Source organism: Myodes glareolus, chromosome 6 (genome assembly GCF_982192425.1).
Source record: "Myodes glareolus chromosome 6, mMyoGla1.1, whole genome shotgun sequence".
Classification (NCBI taxonomy): Eukaryota; Metazoa; Chordata; class Mammalia; order Rodentia; family Cricetidae; genus Myodes; species Myodes glareolus.
Window position 1 is genome coordinate 106,310,808 of NC_142031.1, and position 19,333 is coordinate 106,330,140.

At 49.3% G+C, this 19,333-nt stretch overlaps 1 protein-coding gene across 1 annotated transcript; it reads right to left on the minus strand.

Annotated features, from left to right (window-relative positions):
- Positions 1 to 1,252: 1,252 nt before the first annotated feature.
- Mturn (maturin, neural progenitor differentiation regulator homolog) lies at positions 1,253 to 17,169 on the minus strand. Its single transcript, XM_048440380.3, has 3 exons — positions 16,939 to 17,169; positions 10,130 to 10,252; positions 1,253 to 1,781 (listed from the first exon to the last, which is right to left on the minus strand). Exons 1-3 carry the CDS (start codon positions 17,098 to 17,100, stop codon positions 1,677 to 1,679), a joined length of 390 nt encoding a protein of 129 aa, XP_048296337.1. The 5' UTR covers positions 17,101 to 17,169; the 3' UTR covers positions 1,253 to 1,676.
- Between the last annotated feature and the right edge of the window lie 2,164 nt (positions 17,170 to 19,333).

Sequence of the window (19,333 nt, forward strand, 5' to 3'; positions counted from 1 at the left end):
AACCCATCTTATAGTAATGTTCAAACATATGTAAATTTAGATTTGAAGCCTCCGTATAAAATTCTAGGTTACCTCATAATCGAGCAAACTGCTCAGGTGTCTTCATTTTACCTCCAAAAGTCATTTATTTTTGTGGCCTATCATGTCTAAAAGGAAGTCACCTGCCCTGGACCATATCCACAAGACAGAGAGCTCAAGTCTCCCAGCTATGAGCAGACATGGCACGGGGAGCAGGGACAGGACTGGACCTCACACGCTGGAAGGGGTACTAAGTCTAACTGTGCTAATGAACGACTTCAAGGGATGTCACTCGGCTTGAAATTAAGCATTAATAAGTTTCCTCCAGAAAATAAAAGCACAGGTAGAAAAGCACAGATGGAATCCACAATGTGCCATCACCCGGCAACTGAACTCTTTTCATTAAGTAATCCCCTAATTAAGACTCCCACGTTCATATCACTTTAAAATTTCACTGCATGGAAGTTCCCTAGAGTATTTCATTATAATTTTAAATAAAATAACTCAGTGGGAGCCTTTCCTTGACATTCTCTAAAGAATAAAAGATTAGGAAAGTAGGGGCTGGAGAGATGGCTCAAAGGTTAAGAGCACTGACTGCTCTTCCAGAGGTCCTGAGTTCAATTCTCAGCAACCACGTGGTGGCTCACAGCCATCGATAATGAAATCTGGTGCCCTCTTCTGGCATGCAAGCATACATGGAAGGAATGTTGTATACATAATAAATAAATAAATCTTAAAAAAAAAGATTAGGAAAGTAAAGAATTTCATTATATCTAATTTTTTTTTCCTGGTTTATTTTCCTATTAGATTTCATCTATGGCTTTGAAGCTTAAGGGTCACTTACTTACTTGGATTCTGGTTGTTTTCATGATTTAACAAGTTGCCATCTCATAAGAGAGAAGGTGAAGGTTTCATTTCATATGCAGGCTTAGAAACAGTGTTAAGGAATCAATAATTTATATCTTTCACCCCATCTATACTTTCCACTATTAGAATTAAAAAGTGGCTTTGGAATTAGCACGTTTTAAAACGATCGAACAACTGCGGAACATTTACACTGACCAGTGGCTGGCCATTCCATGCTCAGGTATCCAACAGTGGAGAAACTCTCCAAGAAGCTCACCCTCGGCATCTGCGTCTGCGCAGTTCACGACTAGATAGTAAAACTCATGCTTCCTAAGCAAGACCTTTCACTTACAGACACGTCAAAGGGACATAAAAAGTGCAGGCTGCATTTCTCCTCTGTCATGCTTTTCCTCAGCAAGGTCCCCTGTGAGGACTCAAAACACATCCTTAATACATTCAGCGTTCTCTACATTCCAATCAGCAAACGTTAATTCTCCAACATAAACTCAAGAGGGAACAGGCAGCCACAACACAGATTCTAACTTCAAAGTGGCAAAGGCTACCAAGACATCTCCACAGAAACCCCGGCAAAGTGGGGCAGAAATTCTGATCACTTCTGAGCGAAGCTCATCACAGAAATTGTTTGGTCGTTTGAAAGGTATTTCATTTTCATTTGGATGTCAGGAGCCAGGTGTCCTGTTTTGAAGAGCTAATACAAAAAGCTACCCCAGGAGTCCAGGACCCCATCGGGGAGCACAGGACCTCATCGGCAGCACAGGGCTTACTCCCCTTCGGGAAGGCGACCTAGGCGTTTATTGCTGGCTGACCCCCATCTGGGGGTGGTCCGCCTCTGGCTCCTCCTCCACATCCGCACTGTACTCTTCAAAGGCGTCCTCGTCATCTGGAAGCCCCAGCAGCTACAGAGAGAGAAGAAGCAACAGCTGTAAGGATTGCCAGGACTTCAGGCAGAAGACCAAAGCCACTGGACCCAAACTCGTCTGTACACAGCGAGAGTATCCCTGAGCTCAACTCCCCCACCACCACAGTTTTTACAAATTTAATAAGGAGACACATCGAATCTTCATGGATTATCAATTTCACTGTGTACCTCAGAGAGGTTACTTTTTAAATGTCAAAGCACAGAGGTCCACCAACCACACCTGTATGAGGTGTAGCCGGCATGTTAGGGAATCACACCATGAGCAGTGCTAATGTGCCTTCGAAATGCCCCCAGATCAATCCTCTGGTTTATTTTCTCCCCCAAATACATGGGGGTATTTATTAAGAGTAGCACATAGGTAAAAATGCTAAGACAACTAGGACGTTCAGCAGCAAAGGGTTAAATGTCATGGCATGTTAGTTAGAGAGAATCTTACCTATACTTAACACTGAATTTTAAAAGTAATGATAAAACGCACATAAAATTAAAAACATGATAAAATTACATTTTAATTATGATACAACTTTTCTTAAAACTCATATGGATGCACGGGGGAAAGGCTGTAATTAAATATATTCAAAATTGAGGTTTTTTTAAAATTACATTTACTTATTTTGTGTGTTTATATGCACTTATATCAGTATGCGTATGATCCTAGGACAATTTGCAAGAGTTGGTTCTTTCCTTCCACCGTGTGAAGCCTAGATAGAGAACTCAGGTCCTCATCCTTAGCCGGAAGCACTGCAACCCACCAAGCCATCTCGCTGGTGCTTTCTATTTCTTGTAAACATTTAGTGTGTGTGAGTGTGTATATGTGTGTGTGCACGTGTGCACGCGCGTGCGTGCATGAGGAGGATAAAGAGTTTCTGTAAGACTGGGATTGTGGACAACTTTTTTCCATTTCATCTTTACAAATGCTTTGACGTGTATTTATGTATATGACTGTTTTGGCAGTATGTGTGTACGTTATGTGCATGCACAGTACCCACAGAGCTCAGAATAAAGCATCAGACCCCCTGAAACTGGGCTTAAGGATGGTCGTGAGCCTTCGGGTGAGTTCTGGGAATCAAACCTGGGTCCCCTGAAAGAGCAACAGAGGCTCTAAACCATTTCCCCAGCTTCCTTTCCATCTATGTTCCACAAATCCTCTATGGATTATGATCTGGGAAACAAGGCAAATTCCAGAGAAATACTTTAAATTATGTATGCAGGTACGTGTTTGGGTTACGGGCAAGCGAGTGCTGGTGTCAGATCCTAGGGAGCTAGCATTATAGGCAGTTGTGAGCTGCCCAGTGTGAGTGCTGGGAATCGAACTCAGGTCCTCTGGAAAGAAAGCACTTAACTGCCAAGCCATCTCTCTGGCCCCGGGATCACGGTAGTTTCATTAGAAACTGAGTAGCACTAGTCGGTTGTGAGCAATATGAACTGAGACTTGTGTGCTGGCAGAAAGTCGTGGACTTGGGGGCTCCTGGGTTTTTGTACATAACGACTGAGTAGAGCGATCAAAAGACTTCACACGGAGACCCCAGACTTGTTACCTTCAGGCCTCTTAACTAAGGGGCCCCAGTGATCTAAACTTTAGCTGAATTAAGACATTAAAGGTAGGCTGCTTATTCCTCACACGGCTTCTCAATCATCCTGCTGCCCTTCCTTCACTCTCTCTGTGGCTCAAATGGGGGAACAGGAAGTCAGAAGCCCCGACTGAGGCAAGGTCTACACTCTAAGTTCTAGAACTCACAGCCTCAGAGCTTTAGGAAAGGGCAAAACCATCTGTGAAGCATTGCTGGTCACAAGCCTAGCAGGCCATGGCCAACTGCAGATGTGTGTTGCCCCTGTCCAGCTCATGACTGGTGGTGTCCCAGAGAGTTACTGCTCCCTTGAAGGAAAGGGCAGGGAGAGGTTGTCCAGCCCTGGCCCCCAGAATCTCCTGTGTCCTGGGAAGACTAGAGAAACTCCTTTGTGTCAGCACTGTCTCCTTCTCACACTTTAATGAGAGACAGGCTAAAACTGCCTCCCGCGAGAGAAGATGGCTAGTCACAGTGAAAGCAGACGGTGGCCGTGCTGGCGGCCAGTTTTCAGTTGAAGAGCTGCTGCTGACTCAGCAGAATGGAAGTGTCCAGTGACAGGAATGCCGCAGTATCTGTCACAGCAGGGCTGCTGCAGCAGCTTCCACATCCTCTCCACCGCAGCAGAGGAGACCCAGGACCACTGAAGAGCGAAAAACCACTAAGTATCAAAGAGTCAATGCATCCGGCCCATTTGATGAATCTGAGGTGGCAACTGGGCACTTGGAGTGCTGGGTTCGGGAGGATTCTGAGGCTCAGTGGGAACCTGTAGTTAGCCATGACATTCATGGGTGAGAATGGTACAGCCGAGGCATGCTTGTACATGCATGTATCTATAATGATCCTTCCCACGGGAGGCTTGGGTTACTCACCCTAATTCAAGCCATGGCATAAGTGGTTCTCAGTCCCCTCCTGGACTCAGCACACCTTGCTGAAATGGATCTAGCAGGCTGACGGGCACAAATCACACCTCTTCCCCTGCTCAGCTCGCTAGCTACCCCCATGACTTCAAAGCACACAGTTCTAGCCTCAGAGAGCCAGCCTTAAGGGAGGCCCTTCCTAGAGACAGGAGCATCCTCCGCTCTGTGAATCTGATCAGCCCCTGAGGTTTCAGAGTGGGGAAGAGAAGATGCCATTCATAGTGGCTCTGGACATCTAAGGGTCCTTGGTACAGATTTTACAAACACACCGAGAGGGTGGAAGATGTGTATAGCTTGTCCTTGGGACTTCGGGCATCCCGGCACACTTCTTCCAAGGGAGAGGCAGCATTTCCCGCACTTAACTGTCTCTGAGTCACCAACAGCACTACCTACAATGCAGACCCTGGCTCTGTGAGCCCGAGGGAACCCTGCATTTCTAACTTGCTCTAAGGGGGTCCAGAAGCCCCACTATGGGCAGCAAGACTGGCTAAAGCATTGCGGAGGGGGGGTTCAGAAACTGTTTATCCCAAAACTCATGTTGGGTTTCAGTCTTCTTCATATTAGGAGGGAGAGGCCGATGCAAGATCAGAGTCAAACGGGCAAGAGTGGCAGATGCGCCCCTAGAGGGGACACTGTCCGTCCCCAAACTCAAACTCGGAGATCTGCCTGCTTCTGCATTTTGAACCCTGGGACTAACGGCGTACACCACCACTGCCTGGCTAAAATATGACAAGGTTTGAATGTCCATAACAGGAGCAGAAAACAAAAGATATAGAAAAGCTAAATTTCTAAATCCACATGGGCAATGTTTTCCTTGGACTTTCTGTCCTACTTAGGCAAGCCCAGCACCAGGGGATTCTTCCGTTTCGTCAAGGCTACTGACCATGTGGGAGGAGCAGAAGCAAAGATGGCCATGGTCTGGGCCATGAGGGATTTTCTTGTGTGGAGTCATCACTGGCTCCTGAGCCACTGGATGCAACCTAAAAACACTGTTTCCCTCAGGTCAGTGTCCAGACTCAGGGGAGTATTCTTCCGGTAAGAACCCCTTCTTGAGAAAAACAAAACAAAACAAAACAAAACAGTGTTACAGCCTCCTCAGAAAGAAGACTGGGAGAAAGAAGCCATGGGAGCCTCAGGAACAAAGGCCAGACTGTGCCATTACGGCAACATAAGCTCAAACAGCATTCAACACTGCCATAGGCACAGCGACAGGACCAGACCTCTGGGGGTGGGGGAGGGGCAGGCAACTTGCTGAGAGAAGAGCCATCCTTCATGTTCATGTAACTCGGGGGGAATCTGGCATTAGGAACCCCCCTCCTTTCCTGCTCTGCTTGCTTACCAGCAATCACGTCTGAGATTTGTCATCAAATAAGGGACGAAAAGAGGCAGAAATGACTGGCAAGGTCGCCATTCATGAGGATCGATATCCCTGGCCCATTATCGAGGTCTCTCATGCGAAGGCCAGCAACAGTCACCCGGGAGTCACTTAAGTGAGGAAAATGACTGTCCACATTTATCAGTGGTCTCTGAAGTCATTGCCAGAGCAGTGATACTCTAGGGTGGCGATAGTGAGTGGCCATGGAATCTGCATTTGTGTGCCACCAGTGAGGAGGGGAGAGTCGGGCCAGAGATCCTTCCTTATGAGGCCGGAGGCCCTTCCAGTGGAGAGAAATGGGCGTCACTCTAGGTGAGAAAGATGGACTGTTACATCCAGTCCATGCCCCCATCCCAGGGCAGCTGGACTTTGACAGTCTGTGTTCACGGTCAGCTCTAGACATTGCCCATGGATCCACGGGGCAGTGAAACAGAAGCTGGCTCTATTTTAAAGATGGAAACACAAAGGTTAAGAAAACTGCAAGATGTCACATAGTCAGGGACAGAGCAGTCTCCCCTCCCCGGGGTATCTCGATGGATTCTAAGCCAGGCAGCCAAGATGGGCCCTGCTTGGGTCAGCTCTCCTGTGGTCAATGTGTCCAGCGGATCTCTGCAGGAGGGCACCGCCTGGCACTCTGAGCCTCAGGGAGTCCCTCCCTAATTTTGAGCATTTTTGACACATGAAAATTATACAGATTTCTAAAAATATATGTTTTATGATTATATGAATATGATAGATCTCTTAGAGAATAGGGAAAAGAAAATAAAATTCACCCACCACCCGGAAGCTCTTCGGTATGTGCCTCCAAGTGTACATTTATTTATCTTCTTTATAGACCGTCACCTACCATGTATGGTGAGTTTATTACTTTGCAAAAACCAGGGTTGATAATCTTTTTCTTGACCCTTCCATTACCTTTGAAAGGTTCCTTATCCAGCCATATATTTCAGTTAACAATGTTGAAATCACTTAGCAAGATATTTTTTCACTACCAAAACCCTAGATTCACTACATAATGCTTCACCAGGCTGGACCAACTCTTTGCACCTGTGTTTTGCGTGGTACAGCAGTACACAGCAGTACACAGCCGTTGAAGCATCTGTTTGGTGCCTACTCTGCACAGAGGTCACCCCCAGCCAAACTGGGCTGCTGCTATGGATATTTAGCAGCTTAGTTTTCTCACCTACAAATGGAGAACCCGAGAAACAGAAGTGGGGTCTGAACCCAAGGAACCTACACAAGCACCTTGAAGTACATGCTCACAAACAACCTCTCAGAAGTATTTTCCCCAAGAACCCACAGAGTGGAATGAGTTGATGGGGTGGGTGCCTCCGCTCGTCCTGCACAGAATCTCACAGGATGCCTGATCCAATACAGGCTCTGCCTAAAGGCTTCTCCCTATTCTGTGGCCACTGCTGCTCTTAACCAGTGCCCAGATGGGAAAGCCAAGTATGCTTTGCTGTCCTTTGCAAGGCTTTGGCTATGGATGCTTAGTGTGTTTTCTGGGAAATACGATAAATGAGGAGAGAAAAAAAAGAAGTAGGTTGGAAGAAAGGAATAAGAGTAACTTTTTCTTCAGAGATCCAATCAGATGTCAGTGTGTGAGGAGATTTCAGTGTGTGTGGAGCGAGGCTTTGTGACATTATTATCGTGTAGGAAGTGCAGGCGAGAGAAAGGGAGTGCAGTCCACAGAGGTGGCATGGCCTTGAGGTGATACGGCTCTTTAGGCTGTAGATGCCACGTGCCCAGCTTTAGCAAGGTCACGCAAACAGGGGCTGCCTGAGGCTCCGTGCGGCATCATCGCATCATCAAAAGGCTATGGCAAGATAAGCCCTTATCTCTGTGGAGAGACTGCACAGGGCAGTGGTTGGAAGAGGGCACAGTGACATTTTAAAGTCCCACGTCTGCACACCCAGAAGGCAGCTATCTGAAGGTACAGGTGAAGGCAATCTTGGGGATGCAGCCATGTGGCCACTGACACGCAGGGTATGTGGTGCTGGCTTCCTGGCTCGCAATCCCCCTAACTGGATAAGGTCTTCTCTCCACTAGAATAGCAGCAGCCAGATCCTGCCTAGGCCTTCTTTCTAAGCCCCAAACTCCATAACTTCACATAGAGGTGAAAGCAGGGGGCGAGAGACACAAGGTTCCCCCCTGACTTCCCAGTCCCACAAAACGACATTCTAACAGCACCGGGCCCATGCGTCTCCTCCTGCCGCCCCCCAGCCTCAGTCTACCACTGTGACGTTCCTCCACTGCATGGCCAAGAAACTCAGGTTCCATCTTTCTCTCATTTTCTCATACTCTACTTCAACCCAACAGCAAGGCCAGCTGGGTCTACTTTCCAGGCATTTCCAGCACCCGAGGCTCTTGTTCCACTTCCGCTGTTTTTGAGTTGCCCTCACATCAGCCTGGAAGATAGCACTGGCTCTCGCTGCTGCTAGTCAATCTGAGCACGTTAGGGTGCAAGAGGGAACCTCTCAAAAGAGGATATCAGCATGGCCTTCTTGCTCTAATTTCTTCAGGCTCTGCAGACTGGTAAAACCAAGTCCTTCCACAGCTACGAGACCCGAAGTCTTCCTGGACTCCCTTCTCACTGTGCTCAGGTTCCCAACTCCAAACCCTTGTAGCTACGTGGATGCCTCCTGTACCCTAGGCTTTCAGATCTGCTAGTCTTTGTGCCTGGGAACCCCCATCCCTTATGATCATTGCAGACTCCAAGATCCCCTTCTCACTGAAGACTCTTTGTTGTTGTTTTTGTTGTGAGTCAGGATTTCTCTGTGTGACAGCCCTGACTGTCCTGGAACTTGCTTCATAGACCAGGCTGGCCTCAAACTCACAGAGATCCACCTGCCTCTGGCTCCTAAGTGCTGGGATTAAAGGCATGCATAGCCTCATCCCTGGTTTGTTTCCTGCTGTCTTGGCACCTGTTAAGGGCACACCGAGGTGTACTTGCTTATCTTGTCTTCCCCAAGGGGAAACACAATGTTTACCACCTGGTTCCTGTGCTAGACCAGAGTAGGAAATGGTCCAAATGAGTTGGCGAGCATTCACCACACCTGACAGGCCAAAGTAGCTTAGAAAATTAGCAAGGAAAAGACTGGAAGGCCAGACAGGTGATTGAAATAAGAGAATGTGACAAGAGCCACTGAGATTTCATTTCTCATGATGGTGGGTTGAATGATTAGGACAACCCTTCTCCTGAGAACAGCTAGGCCATTTTCATCATTTTACATCAAGTACGGAAATAGACTCTTAAGGATAGCGAGGCCTTGGAAGCCAGAGAGGTTGGCCTAACCTGACTGGGAAAGCAAGAAAGTATATTGTATTTTTTTAAAGACTGTTCTAAGATCTATGAAGAAGGGAGTCAAAGTCTAGAGCCTCTATAGGAACAGAACACAACAGGGTCCCCACTTTAACCTGGAGCCCCCCTAAAGGCCCATATTCCTGGAACAAAGATGAGCTAAAAGAGACAAGATCTGAACCCCATCTTTTCATCACCTAGAGTGTCTGTGAACTACAAATCAAGTATTGAAGACCCAAGGCCTGACAGCACCAACAAAGTCCTCTCTGGATTAGGTACTGCCATCTTGGGCATTTAGACAATGCCACACACAACTGTGGGATACCAGAAGTGCCAGTCAGGAGGCACGAAAGATGCAAAACACTTACCAACCCTGAGATGTCAGAAAGGCAGTTATGTAGCCAACCTCCCTGAACCATAAAACAAGCTTGAGATGCTTAGTGGAGAAGTAGAGACAGCAATTCCACAGCACAGCACTGAATGCATGGACTACATCCACAGTGGGCAGGGAAGCAAACCAGGGCAGGACATGGCGTGATGCTAGGCATGGCTTTGGGAGAGAGAGGGAAAGGATCACCAAGCTTGGGGCGAGTATAAACTTCACACGCCATCAGTTCCCATGAAAGCAGGTCATTGATAGAGTCCTAAGTCCCAAGAGGGGACGAAAGCTTTTTGAAGTGCTTTGAGAACTGAAATGAGAAAAGAATCAACAATGCTACCCTTCCCCAGGGTCACAAACCTGGATGAGCTTTGCCTAGATTTCTGGCCATGTTCCTGATGCAGGTATAGCTATGATAAAACAAACAAACCAACCAACCAACAAACCAACCAACCAACAAACAAACAAACAAACAAACCTGCACTACTTCCAGGTGCATTTGGGGTCTACCGGTTGAGAAATGCCTGGCAAAGGCTCTGTTTGCTTCCACCCTCCCAGTACTTCTCAACTCAAGGGATGCTAGAAAGAGTCACCATTCCTGAACCAAATGGCCCTGCCACATCCCACCCTTGGCCTCCCCACTGCCCGCTTCCTTTATACCACAGGGCCCACAGTAGACAAGGGAAAAACCGTCGTCCCGGGTTTGCCTCTTTCCCGACCATCCCTGCTATCAAGGTGCCCTACAGAGGGGGACAGGGAGGGGTCCGGAGCCAGGCAGCACCTACAGGTCGGAAGGACTTGAAGACTTTTTCCAAGACTTCATGGAGCGTCTTCTTGCCGCAGGAAGAGATGTAATCCTGTGCGAGCTGCAGGAAGGGCAGGCAATCCTCGCTCTCACTCCACACGTGCTGGAACCCCAGGGGCAGGAGAGACAAAGAACACAGGTCGTTACCCTAGAGTTTCACAGAATCACGCATTCCAGGTCGGCCTCCCTTACACGGTGAAATCCATCCCCTTGGTCTTTACTGTTCGCAAGACAAGGGATCAGGAAATGTCAAATCCATAGAGCTCTCCCAAGCTTCAAGCTCCCAGTCTCACCTGCTCTGACTGCCATCTGCTCACAGGTAACCAGAGAGCAGGGCAGCAGACAGACATCAGCCCTGCTCACCATCACCCCTGCTCACCGTCACCCCTGCTCACCATCACCCCTGCTCACCGTCACCCCTGCTCACCGTCACCCCTGCTCACCGTCACCCCTGCTCACCATCACCCCTGCTCACCATCACCCCTGCTCACCGTCACCCCTGCTCACCATCACCCCTGCTCACCATCACCCCTGCTCACCGTCACCCCTGCTCACCGTCACCCCTGCTCACCATCACCCCTGCTCACCGTCACCCCTGTTCACCATCTCCAGCAGGCACATGCATGAGGCTCATTTCAAAAGAGGAGGGAGGAGAAATCAGAGCCTTGGCCTTCAAATTCCTTCACTTTGCCTTCAGCTACAGCTGAAGAATTAATTAACCATAGTCTGGAATCATGAACTTGGAACAAGGTGTTCCCTCTGCAGATTGCCCCGTGAATGGGGGTGTTGGTAAATTTCTTCAGAACGGAACGAACTTAGGAGAATTTGCAAAGCTGGCACGGAGTCACCGGGAAGCTCGGTTGTCCCTCACGGCACCTTAGGTGGGCATCCTACCTAGACATCGCTGATCGACCTAGTGTACATGGAACCTGTATTTAGGTTTGCTGTTGTTACTGAGGCTGGGGAACATTGCTTTATGTGAGGAAAGCCTTCTTAGCACATCTTTAAAATGAACACAAGTTTTTCCCATAATGGTCAAAGATAAGCTGGGGAACCAGACCGGCGAGGTCTGGATGAAGAAGGCCTAGTTCTGCAGAGCCAACCAGTCAGGAACACAGGGCAGCCCACAGGTACCAAGGGTCTGTCTCGAGGGTGTAAACTGAGGAGACGGTGCTGAGGCCTGGGAATGGAAGGTGTCTGGTAGACTGGAGGAGACACAGGCTAGGCAGTAGGAGTAGGCAGTAGGCACAGGCTAGGCAGTAGGACAAGACCTTGATAGAGCAGGACTCCGAGGGGTCCATGTAGCACCACCTGCCTGCTGCCATTCCTTATGGAAGTGGGGTATCACCCTAGGAAGTTCAGTTTGCTATCCTGTGAGCGCATCTCATTGCCCTCTTTGTCACTGGAGGATGCCTAAGAATAGCTGTGGAGACTTCTGACACAGTTGGGGTCTAAGTGGGGAATATGACAACTAAAAAATAAAAAAACACCATTTATTAACTGCTTATCAGCCTATAGCTACTGTATTTAAAAATTAAAAGGATTTCATTTTATTTAAACTACTTCTCTCCCAAACTAAAGGTATCTAGCAGTGTTAGAATACAAGACAAGGTGATCTGAGAAGTCTGGAGTGTGTGTGTGTGTGTGTGTGTGTGTGTATGTGTGTCCAGCAGGAACTGGAGAAGCTGGCTGCAGTCACAGAACTAGCTTAGGTGGGGGTGTCAGACTGAAGAATACTAGCTGCCTGTGGGTACAGAGGGTGCTTGGAGCTCATGGGCACAGTGGGCTGCAGGCTGCCCGTGATGGCAGGAGATGCCAAGGAGCCCAAAAGTGAAGCGGAGCAGGTGACAATCACCCGGAAGATTGAAACAATGCAGATTTCCAGGCCCGCTTCCCAGAGTTTCTGATCAAGGTGGGCTACATTTCAAAACTTTGCATGGAGAACTCAAGCAGTTCTGATACTAACCAGAGCCATGAGCTGCAGCGACGTAGCCTCCACGGCCCACACCCCGAGTGGCCTGCCTCTCCCACAGCAAATGCCTGATGTGAACACTGTGATTACAGGCCCTCTGTGGCTCTTCTCTCTCTTACATCAGGCCTGAGCTCACCTAGCTAAGACAAAACAAGCACACCACCCTCAACAAGAAAGGAGCGTGTTCTACTTTCTATATAGAGATGACAAGATCTGGTCATCAAAATGTGACATTAGATCAGTAAGACAACTCAACCCCGCTGAGTTCTTCTTGTCCTGAAGGGCACGCTGCTAGACTTTCTGCTATGAACTGATGAGCTCAAGAGGGCTTGGAGCACACCCCTGACTCTATCTGAGCACCTGTGGCCTGCGCCGTGTGCCTCTCTCATTGCGGTGTAACCACCCTCCCCCAGTCACAGGTTCTGAGCCACACATGCGACCTGACCAGGATGGGAATCATTTGAAGGGAAAGACAGCATCTGTACTGAACATGCGATGTTCGTCTGGCATTAGCCTGAACAATATAGAACAATGTGTACTTAATTCACAGTCCCACCGTCCTAAGCATCCTCACAGGGAAATGTGAGTAGGGTGTGTGTAAAGATGTCATTTCACACAACAGCTCTGAGCAGTCTCAGATTTGGGCAGCTAAAGAAGGTCCTAAAACCAAGGTCCTAAAACCACGGTCCATCAGAACTAAGTGAGGCGTATCTGCTATTCTTGCTCTTTTTTTGGGGCGGGGGGGAACTATTGGTTCTTTGAGACAGGACTTCTCTGTGTAACAGTCTTGGCTGTCCCGGAACTCACTTCTAGCTCTATTTTTAATTGGTGTCTCTTAACCTTAAACTGATGTCTGTCTGTGGAGCAGACAGAACAGAAAAACCACAAGCCACCTTGTGGCACCCAATGTACTAGCACACCCAGTGGGAAGAGCATGGTTAGCCATAACTACGGCAGCCTGCTCATTGTGCTGAACATTCTGTCAGGGAGGAAACTGAGGTTACATACACAGCAGAAGGCAGGGAGCACCCCCACAGAGGTCTTGCATGCATACCCTCAACTGCCTCTGGGCAAGCTGCTTAAGGGACCTTTGGCTCAGTCACAGGTAAGTGACAGACAAGTTATTCCCAGAGGGGGTCTGATGAGCTCAGGTGTCTGCCTGCAAACTGCCTACCATTTAGCAGATAATCAGCAACTTCTTGTTCCCCATTATTTGGACTCATAGCACCCTGACTTTACCCTCTTCATTATTAGCTGAATATACAGTGGCTTTGTTCTCCCTTGAAATAACCTCTGGGAATAAGGCAATGCTCCGTACAGTGCTCATAGTAAGAATGGCTTAGCATATGATTAGCCCACTCTGCGGGTGGGGAAACCAAAGGAGCAGGTGGAGGGAAGGTTTTCCTCCTTCACACCATCCCCAAACCACAAGGCAGCGCCATTTAAATACACCACAGAGACACGCTCACAAGTTAGAACTATGTAAACATACATAGAAGAGTTAGCCAGAGTCCCTCTGTGAGTATTGCTTCTTTAAGAATATGACTATTGTTTTTGTGTGGGTTTGGGGGTGGATAAAGCTGCACAAAAATGTGGACGCAAATATGTTTTTGCTGGGTTGTCAGAAAAGGTGGAACTATTAGGTAAACAGAGCCCTCCCCACAATCAGCAATTTCTAGTCTGGGTAATGGTAGGGCACTCCTCAACGGACAAGGAAGGAGAGCAACGCATTGGATACACACCTGCATATCTGTTCATGCACACATACATGCATGCACTCACAGACACTATTCTGTCCACCTGGTACTTGAATGGCTGCCCACATTTCCCTTCTCAGACCTCATAGCCACCAGGACCTTCTGAGTTGGCAGAAGAGGGAACAGCCATCCAGTTGCTGAGTGCCCGCCCCTCTGCCTGGGTGGCACAGCCTTCCTGCCACTTGCAAAGCCACAACTCCCGACATGATGGGCAGTTTGGAAAGGGGCTACATTGGCAGGTGGCCTGTGAAGCGAGGAGACAACAGTGAGCTGCCCAGAGGAGTGGCAATCAAAAGAATCTTTGTCTTTGGGTCTCTGGAGCTACCATGGGCCAACCTTCAGCGAGGGCACAGAGATCTGGGCTATCAGATATATTCCTCACCTACAAAATGGGTATGACATCTCCCGCATAGAACTTTCGTGAGGCCCAATAAGATGTCATCTTTCAAGGCTGAGCAGATGGGTAAAGGCTGGCTCAGTGGGTAAAATACTTGTGGTACAAGCATGTGGACCTGAGTTCAGATCTCCAGCATCCACTTAAAAACTTATAACCCCAGCAGTTGAGGACAGGATCCTCAGGTGAGGCAGGAAGTGCCCGTGCAGTAGGAACTTAGAAAATGTCAGGAGATAGGTCACGTAAAGGCTTGAGATCCCCCCACCTTCTGAATGCCGAGCTTACCACCACTATGCCCAGCTCCAGATTGTATTTTAGATACTTTAGAGAGACACTGGTGGAGATGGCTAGGGTGCTTTCACAGTCATGGAGGGCACCACACATGCCTTACCCACGATGCTGGTGCAACTCTGATGATCTGGACCGCAGAAGTGAGGAAGAGGAAGTTAGGAGGTTTTTAATTGGGGCTAGGACCTATCATATGGATGGCAGTAACATTTACAGTGATTGCCATAACACAGGCTCCCAGATATGAGGGCTGAGCACAAGCCAGACATGTTCTCCTGCAGCCCCACCAGGCATTGACAACAGGCTGCCACTTTAAGTCCGGTAACGGGTCACAGATCTTTAAGCTGCCAGAGAGGGATTCAATGATGTCTCCAAGCACACACACACAGAGGTGGGAGCTTGGATGCCTGAGCAGAATCAGGGCTGCTATATCACTTCTGAGCTAAATGTCCCGATGGGCACAATGCCATTTGTATGTTGGCTAGCCCTGACCCAGGAAAGTTCAAGCCCTCATCAATGTTTGCAAGTTTTTCAATGACCTAAAACTTGTAAATCGAGAGGTGCTATGTTACATTCTTACTGTTACCCAAATCTTCAGATAGCAGAGATACCACTTAACTCAAACTTCTTTGGATGCTCTAATAGATTTTCCGAGAAAAATGACAAGGCCCAAGAGGTAAGCACTTAGCACACCCAACCTGGCAAAGATTCGAGGAGCAATATGGCTAAGCAAACACCTGTGGTTGGCAACTTGATGATCATGGTCTCCACAATCTTTGAGACGGTGCTAACGTGTCCAAGGAGTTATCCTCTCTTCCTCGTCCCCCTCCTCCAGATGGTCAGCCAATCAGCTGATGCCTGCTTACACGAATCCATAATTTAATCTGTCTCCACTGTGAAAACCGTTTGGGGTGAGGTCTCAGGATCCTAGGCTGACAGGGAATGTAGGGATTACACCCCACAAACACCCCACCCCCACTTCTGCAGTGCTGGGGGTCCAACCCAGGGCTATACACATGCTACACTAGAGCTCTACCAACCAAGCTACATCCTTTAGTCCCAGGCAAGGGGTTTTAACAAAGGGAGTGGGGAAGACCAGGTCTCAGAACTTTAAATTTGCAGGACGCATGCTGTGCCTCAGACTGCTAGATGTTTCTAAATGGTCGCCAGAGAACTGGTATTAGGAAGTCAGTTTTGTGGATAGGGGACTCAAGACAAAGGGACAGAACTCAATTTTACCTGCCACCCAAAGCCAGGAGCATATTGGCCAGGTGTGCAACCCAGCCTACGCTTGTCCTATCTGGGTTTGAGAAAGGTCTCGCTGTCTTCACTGTGAACTGTTCTACAGGTGAGATATTTATTTTGAGATAGGCTCTCACGGATCTTAGGCTGAACTTCCCCATGAATGAGTATGGGGCGCCGGGCCTGGGGTCCATGTCCAGCTTTGTCATTCCACCTGATGAGCCAAGCCAGTGCACCGCCCATCTTCCTCCGCAGAAGCAGCAGCAGCAGCAGCAGCGCCTGCTCCAGCCTCAGGCCAGCGACCACAAGATAACCCTCATTCCCAGCTGCCTCCATCTTACATTTGGGGACTATTATTTATAGTGCTTACGAACATTCCATGGCGTGCCATCCCCGCCCTGCTTCCACGCCTCCCATCACAACCTCGTGCTCTCTGCATCCCTTTGCTAAACTGAAAGCGCCAGGATCCCTAGTGGGCGGGATGCGGGCCGAACATTTGGTCACCGTAATTTCTGGTCCTGATCCTTCTGGGCCGGGTTGTGTAGGTTCTTTCTCTGGAAAAGCCTAAAGGCCTCGGTGGGGTTACAGAAGCCTCATGGCTGGCCAGAATCTGCACAAGGAACACACACTCCCTGGCAGCTAGGGAGCTCCTGAGGAGCTAGGGAAGCGTGGAACCTGGAATAGGCGTGCCCCCACCCCGAGAGAGCGCGCTCGCGCTTGTGTGCACGCGCGTGCATTTTCAAGCTCCTGGGAGTAATTCCGCAAATAGGGTCCAAAAGATCTAGCACTGCGGGTGTAGACAGAGGCTTTGTGTCTTTCCGAGGGATTCGCAGCCTGGGGCGGGGACCCTGCCGGGGAGGGGCGGCTGCAGAGTTGTGTCTAAGACCCCGAAGGGTAAAAACATCTCCCTGGACCGGACCTCGGATTAAGATGCAGGGGCTGTGTGCCCCGCCCGGCGGATGTCACACAAGGACTCCCTGGGGATGCTCTGATCCACGCGTCGAGCACGGGGTAGTCCGGGAGGTCGCCACACCTCGGCTCTGCGGCCCCGGACGCCCTGGCGCTGCCACTCCACCCCACCCAGCCTCCCTGGAGGAGCTAGGGCACAGCGGAGATCGCCTTCTCCAAGTACTCACAAAACTGTCGCCGCTGCCGTTGTCCGGACACAGCACGTAGAAGGATACGCCCGGGTCGGCATAGAAGTCCATCCTGCGCTCGGTCTCCTCGGCGGCGATGAGCTCGAAGGGTGTGCAGGAACACCACTTCTCCGCGACATCTGCCAGCTGCTGGAAGTCCATGGCGGCGCCACCCGCGCCTCCTCCGGGGCTCGCGGCTCCCGGGTCTGTTTACACCGCCCGCTCCGCCTCCGCCCCGCCCCCACCCCGCCGCCAGTCTTGAAAGGAACCCAAGCACCCGGGGGCCCCGCCAGCCCGGGGCCGCCCCGGGACCGTGACGTCACGAGCCTTGACCAATCCCCGGAGCCCGACCCGGCGCTGCCCGGAGTTCGGTGACGTCAGGATGTGGGCGGGTCGCCCATCTCCGCAGGTGGCGGCGGGGTGGGGCGGAGCTGGCTCCGGACCCTTGGTGTGGAGCTAGTATAGTAGTCTTACCCCAGAATCTGAGTCGCTCCCAGAACTGTAGACAGACTGGCCCTTGCCAGGGTGGATGATAGAAGTGCTGCGAGAGCCTAGGAAAACAGCTTTGCTATCTACAGAAATCAAAATTCGGCCCTCCAAGGAACCCTGAATGTGTTTTCTAGACTGATTTGGGAGGAAGTTTGCTCTTACACGCAAAGATGTGCTTTTTAGAAATACCTTTACTATGATTCGGTCTGAATTTATGTTGAGTGTCCTAGAATGGCCAACTATTGTTTTGATTGTTGATTTTGGGGAATTGGGGCATTGTTTTGCATTTTGAGTTCCTGACGATTGAGCCCAGAGTCGTGCTTTTCCTATACAGGCACGCTACCACTGATCCCCAGCTCACTGGAAAGCACGCGGCCTGACCATTGAATACACCTGTTGATTGTTCTGGATGCTCAAGAGACACACTGGACTGCAGGAAGTGCAAGAGTCCTTGCTGGAACACTCTGGAAGGGACACATTAAATAGCATCCATGCTATAAACGTCCATCCGTGGTTGTTTTTAAAGAGAGCCTTCTGAACCAGGAGGCTTGCTAGCTGAGGCCGTGAATATGAGTGGTAGGCCACGGCCAGTCTAGCCAAGTCCAGCAAACGCACCTCTTATTCTCGAAAGCTCAGAGGTGTTGTTCCACAGTTATCTGCTTAGATCATTTCTGGGGCAGGAATTTTTCTTTCTCTTGGCTCCCCTTAGTCAACTGAAGTCCAAAGGCATCCTGCACAGCACAGCTGTCTGGATCTTTTCCTTAGCTTGTCTAGAACTTGACCGTGTAAAACAATTTCCTGATTCCACCTGTCTTCCTTGAAACTAGTTTAGTTCAGTAACTGTGGAGTATTTGTTGGGTACCAAAGATGAACGAGGCATGGCTTTGCCCTCAAAAAAGCATACAACTCTACACAGAACCTAAATGACCCCTAAGATTTCTGTCCCCCTGGGTGTACACATGCTCACCAATTATCCTGTCAGATGCTAATCTAGGTGCTGGTCTGCAATTCTGCAGATGTGCGTAAGCACTTGAGATAGAGAGGATCCTCTGTGAGCCTGGTGAAGTGACCTCTTCACATGTTCTGGGTACTTCCTGGATAATATCCAGGGTGCCATGGGTTCATCACTAGGGGCGTGGGTGGGCCCCTCGCTTGGAACAGGTGCTAAGAGCAATCGTAGCCAACAACCAGTGAGAAAGCAGACTGCAAGAATGAGCTGAAATTGACTTTCTCTCAAAGTTTCCAGAGAGAGTTGTGCCTGGCTAATGCCACAGATTCACTTTTGAGAAGCCCCGAGCCAAGAAGCCAGTTATGCACGACTGAGCTGAGCTCTCGCCTTCCAGAACTGATGACCACTACATGGGTGTTTTAAGTTGCTGAGTTTGTTTCAATTTCTCTGATAGTAATGGAAACAAATAGAGGGGAAAATGAAAGAGACAGGAAGAACAATTACAAAACTTCGGTAAAAAGTTATGCGGAATGTATTACTAAAAAGTTGCAAAGTGGGCAGCACAAGAGATCTCAAGCATCCTTCCAATTTTACCTGGCTCTGACACCTAACTATGTCTTAATCTGGAGGGCAAAGTTGCCCTTCCTGGAGCGGCGCAGAAAGGGAGGTCCGGAAGCCATTCTGCTTTGGTTACATGACGAGTGGCTCACAGCTTGTCCATATATCATAGTCCAAATCTGTTCCAGAAAGTATTTGACTTGAACCTCGGATTCCCTAGATGCCTGGAAAAATGACCTCTGCTTAGATAAGACCATCAGCCTTCCTCAAGCCTCCACCTCCTTGGACTGGTCTCGGGGGAGGGGCAGTCCGAGTATTCCAGGCCCCAGGGCAGGCCTGTGCCCACTTCAGAGTTTCAGCCTGGCCTTTTGTGTTGTTAGTGGGCGAAAGAACTTCAGG

Excerpts from the sequence above, each read along its gene's own strand:
- Mturn (XM_048440380.3), bottom strand. The coding sequence starts at position 17,100 with ATGGACTTCCAGCAGCTGGCAGATGTCGCGGAGAAGTGGTGTTCCTGC. Across the intron at positions 10,253-16,938 it reads ACGGCAGCGGCGACAGTTTT|CACGTGTGGAGTGAGAGCGA; the intron begins GTGAGTACTTGG and ends CTGGGGTTCCAG. Across the intron at positions 1,782-10,129 it reads TCTTCAAGTCCTTCCGACCT|CTGCTGGGGCTTCCAGATGA; the intron begins GTAGGTGCTGCC and ends CTCTCTCTGTAG.